Source organism: Orycteropus afer, unplaced genomic scaffold (assembly GCF_000298275.1).
Source record: "Orycteropus afer afer isolate SDZICR_OR568_19922 unplaced genomic scaffold, OryAfe1.0 scaffold00699, whole genome shotgun sequence".
In the NCBI taxonomy this organism is placed as follows: domain Eukaryota; kingdom Metazoa; phylum Chordata; class Mammalia; order Tubulidentata; family Orycteropodidae; genus Orycteropus; species Orycteropus afer.
This window is the reverse complement of record NW_006922286.1, coordinates 1030398-1035424: the sequence shown is the minus strand read 5'-3', so window position 1 is coordinate 1035424 and position 5027 is coordinate 1030398. Positions and strand designations below refer to the sequence as shown.

At 41.7% G+C, this 5027-nt stretch overlaps 1 protein-coding gene across 1 annotated transcript in view; it reads left to right on the top strand.

The window, feature by feature from the left end:
- Positions 1-607: 607 nt before the first annotated feature.
- HERPUD2 (HERPUD family member 2) overlaps positions 608-5027 on the top strand; it is a 73695-nt gene continuing 69275 nt past the window's right edge. The window contains exon 1 of the mRNA XM_007957059.2: positions 608-754. Coding sequence (XP_007955250.1) covers positions 608-754 — 147 coding nt within the window. The remainder of the gene's footprint in view (positions 755-5027) is intronic.

The window sequence follows — 5027 nt, the reverse complement described above, 5'->3', positions numbered from 1 at the left end:
AGACGCAGGGTCGGGCTGTAGCTGCCGCCGTCGCCGCCGAATAGCAGGAAGGGAGCGGCCGTCGCGGAGGACGCCTGGCCGGACTATCCGTCCAGCGTACCTGCCAGGCGTAGGGGGCAGTGGTGGCGGGCCCTGTGGCCTTCAGTCAGGTACCCGTCCGCCGGCTGGCGGCCGGTTCCTTTACTAACCCGCTCAGCGAGGCCATCGCGTAGGGGCCTTGTTGCGTTTCAGGCTGGGGGTCCCAGTGGGGCGGGTAGTGACCAGTACCGTAGGGCGCTCATCCCGCCCTCCCTTCTCATCGCTTTCTTTTTCTTTCTTCTCCCCCACCTCACTCCACAGTCCGGAGTCAGGCGGAGCCCAGACCTGGCGGTGAAACCTGCATCCGCGGCCCGGCTCCCAGACCCCGCCGCCGCCGCAGTCTCTGCCTCTGTCCAGCCTTGGTACCGGCAATGGCCTTCGTATCGCCCGAGGCACTTGTGATTGTCTTGGACACGAAATACTAAGAACTTACTCACTTCCGTCCCCCATTCCAGTCGTGCAGGCAGAAACCAACCACCTCGGCTCACAACACTGCTGCTTCTCTTGACTGTCTGACTTTGGAAGCACCATGGACCAAAATGGGATGGAAATCCCTGTGACCCTCGTCATTAAAGCACCGAATCAGAAATACAGTGACCAGACTATTAGCTGCTTCTTGAACTGGACCGTGGGGAAACTAAAAATGCATCTATCTAACGTGTACCCTAGCAAACCAGTAAGTGTCTAAAAACTGAGCACGTCGGCTCTGGCCTTCAGCTTTTCGTGCAGTTTCCGCCCCTTCCCTTCTTTATTAGGCCCCTCCCTTCTTGAATCAAATAGGTCTCTTTTAGTAGACTGTGAACCGTTTTGAGTTTTGAGGTTGATTGTGTCTCTTGAGTGTCCGAATCATCATTAATATCTTCTTGATGACATTCAGTTAATTAGAATATGTAGAAATGTCAAGAGATATAAGAATTTGGGAGCATAGAAAAGGGACCATTTTCCTTGACTTAAACTCATCAGCCTAATATGGAAATGACAGATGCGTGCTCTTTTTAAGATAAAGATGAGCTACAACCCATACTAAAGGTTTTGTTGCTTATTTGGACTAAAATTTCATTTTGCTTTCAACGTCTGCCTTAGAAATTTGTTCACTGTTGAGGAGCAGTTATTTCTTAAAAATAAGTGACCTTCAAAGCTGTACTTTGAAGACTAGTATGTTTCAAGAAGTTTTAATTTGTAGATTAACTTTCTTTCCATCCCCCCTTCTCATATTTCCTCTGTAAAGGACAAGTGTAATTTTCTTTAATTTAGAAGGGACATATCCTTCTATCCAATTTAGTACATCTTATGATTTCTTTCATATGGCCATATGTAAATAAGTATGGCAGTGTTTCCAATTCTGAATCATATCTGGATTTTGTAAAGATAATAAATAAAATACAAACAGTACAACTCCATTTGTCCCCAAAGTCAGATTTGAAAGGACATGGTTGGTGATTAAGAAATGTAGGCCTTGGAGGGATTTAGAAAAGAAGTGTAATATAGTGTAAAGTATATGAAACTGAGGCATTGACATTCTCCATTGTACACATTTTTCATTCTTGAACAATTAATGCTCAGCAATTACTAAACCTTTTAATTAATGAGGCTTGGATTTTAGGGTGGGAAATATTTTTGGCACCAGACCGTGGCATGGATCTGTCAGAAGGCAGCTATGTTGTCTAGGGTTTACTTGTTTTATGCACCTACTAAGGAAGGCATGTGATCTATATTAAGATATTTATGAATTAGGACTGTTTCAGTATTACAGTATTAAGTTTGTTAGGCTTTTAGGTTTCAAGAATAACCACAGAAATAGAGCAGTAATTGCAAAAAGAAAAGGTTTAGGAAAAAAGCTCTTCGTTGCCATTAACTGTGTTTATTAGTACTTTGTGATGTGAATGTAGAAGGGAGGAAAATCTAAAGGTACTTAATTAAGTACTTGGAACACACTGGTTGCAGTTGTCAGTTTTTCATACCTTTTGTTTGAACATTAAGGTTTACACAGGGGGTAACAGTTTGAAAAATTTCTGCTTTACAGAACATTGCCTATTGGATTTGAATGATTAGTTTTATACATTTGCAAAGTGCAAAGAACTTTTTGGAATAGACAGTGTTGAACGTTACAGACTTTGTAGAACTAGTCATAATATAGTCTAAGCACTATTCTTGAGAGCATTCTTGAGCATGTACTTAAGTATATGCTCAAATATGTGCTTATCATGTTATGTTAAACCAGATGGAGCTTGGTCTGCGGAATGACAGACCAAGAGTTACCACTTTCTGAAACTTTTTCTCTTTGAGAAACTATGTGAGGGAGAAGAATGAACCCATTTGTCTCTGTTTAGGGGAGAAACCTTTTGGCAGAAGATCTGCCAGTGAGGCACTAATCACCAGTTGAAGACTGTTAGTGCCCATGTGTCAGTTGCTTAAGGACTAGCTCAGTTGCAGACTTCTCTCTGCCCCTCCTCCCTTCCAACTGCCTGCTTTTTGTATATATTAGAGACACTTTTGGAGGCTATTCCAAATAATATGCAGCCTATTAATGAAATGACCTACCCTGTAGCATACCTTTTTTTCTCTTCTAGTAAGTCTTCTCCAAATGAGTTGTAATAATATCTAAAGTTCATTACTAGGTTAAAGAGTGGTTGGGGGCTGGAGTACTTATATATATTTTTAAAGAATTTCAATAAAAATTTTGTATAGTTATTGTATTTGACAGATTTACATTCTGACTTATTTATCCCATAATAATTGATTTGAAGTGTTACAATTGTTGAGGAGATCAATTGTATCATACCCAAAATATTGCCATAGATGGTCTTCACCATAGGAATTAGAGTCTTGCAAATGTACTTTGTAAGATTGTTATTTAGAATTCAGAATATTTTGTAATATAAACCATAGTCCAAGGAAGTTTAGACTCTTATGACCACATACAAGGACTATTTAACATTGATTCTGTTTAAGTGTTTCAAGTGCTAGTTAATGTTTAACAGAGATCATTTCTTAGGCCTCTTCCTTGTTCATCTTCCTGGTTTCCTGGTGGAGGTGGGTGGACTTGGAATCAGAGTAGGGGTCTAGTGCCTTGTAGGAGCAGGCATTCCCAAGTAAGAAGTAAAAAAGTTGATGACTCTGGTTGGCATTGCTATAATTGGTAAGGGGTGGGTAGAGGACCTTGGTCCCTGTAGGCAGTGGCTTCTGTGAAAATAAATGGGAGTTGCTGGTGGAGAAGAATGGAAATTTGAGATTTGTCATTTTAGGATCCCTATAAGGATAGGTTAAGGAGCTCTAGTGGTGCAAGACTTCTAACCAGAAGGTTGGAGGTTCAAACCCACCAGTGCTCCACGGAAGGAAGATGGGGCAATCTATTTCTGTAAAGATTTATACCCTTAGAAACCCAGTTGGGGGTTGCTCTAAGTGGAAATCGACTCAATGGCAGTGAGTTTGGCTTTTTGGTTATAAGGATAGGTTACATGTCTACGTGGAGTTCTGGCTGAACTACATGGTCAAATAATTGACTTACTAAGAAGTTATCTCCACATGGATATTTTAAGTTCACCAATCCCCCAGATAAACACACAGCAAATCTATACTTTACCTCCCAAGCACATTTTGTCTTTACTTACTTAATTAGGATTTTATTGCCCTGGCATTTGAATGTATGCTGCTCTTATGAACTCACATCTAGTGGGGGATGCAGATGTTTAAATAAATAACAACAGTATTGTGTGACCAGTGTGATATAAGAGGGATGGACAGTGTGCTGCAGGAGCATGAGAATGGAGGAGTGGTCCTCTATGGAGTGGGGGTAGAGAAAATGTAGCATTTTCAAGAACAGGTTCACAGGGACATTTAAAGAATGGGTAAAAGTTTTAAGCACACAAGTAAGTCAGGATATGATAGCTTCCTATTTGTTAGTAAATTATTCCTTTAGAATTAATGTTGTACTGATGTCTCTAAATGCTTTACATACAGTATTAGGTAAAGTTCTCACCTCCCACGTGGGAATCTGGGTTCAGTTCCCAGCCAGTGCGTCTCACATGCAGCCACCACGTATCTGTCTGTGGAGCTTTGTGTGTTGCTAGGATGTTGAACAGGTTTCAGTGGGATTTCTAGACCAAGACAGGCTAGGAAGAAAGGCTTGGTGATCTTCTGATAATCAGCCATTGAAAACCTAGTGGATCACAACAGTCCAGTCTGGTAAAAGTCATAGAGATGGTGCATGACCAGGCAGTATTTGGTTCCATTGTGCATCGAGTCACCATGATTTGGGGGCCAACTCAATGGAACCTAACAACAACATGCTTAGTATCCATAATATTACTTAGTAATACCCGTAACTCATTGATGCTGAGTTGATTTTGACCCATAGCAATGCTATAGGACAGAATAGAACTGCTCTATTCAAACCCACCAGCCACTCCTCGGAAGGAAGGTTGGGCAATCCTACTTCCGTAGTGATACCGCCTCGGAAACCCAAGGAGGGGTGGCTATGAGTCGGGGCCGACTCGATGGCACTCAACAACAACAACAACAACATAGGTTTCCAAGTCTGCAAATCTTTATGGAAGCAGAGTGCCTCATTTTTCTCCCATAGAGCAGCTGGTGGGTTCAAATGGCTGACCATTTGGTTAGCAGCCTAATGTTTTAACCACTGTGTTTCCATAACTCCTTAGTTAGTAATGCAGTATTAATAAAAAGATCATGAATCCTTAATGGACTACAAGGGGAAGGTGTTTTCCAGTTAGGAAGTTAGGCACTCCTCGAAAGGAAGGTTGGGCAATCCTACTTCCGTAGTGATACTGCCTCGGAAACTCAAGGAGGGGTCTCTATGAGTTAGGCAAATGGTATTTCTAATTCCAACTTTTTAAGGAATCACCATACTGCTTTCCACAGTGGTTGTACCATTATACAGTCCCACCAGCAGGCATATTATATATGTGTGTGTGTGTGTGTGTGTGTGT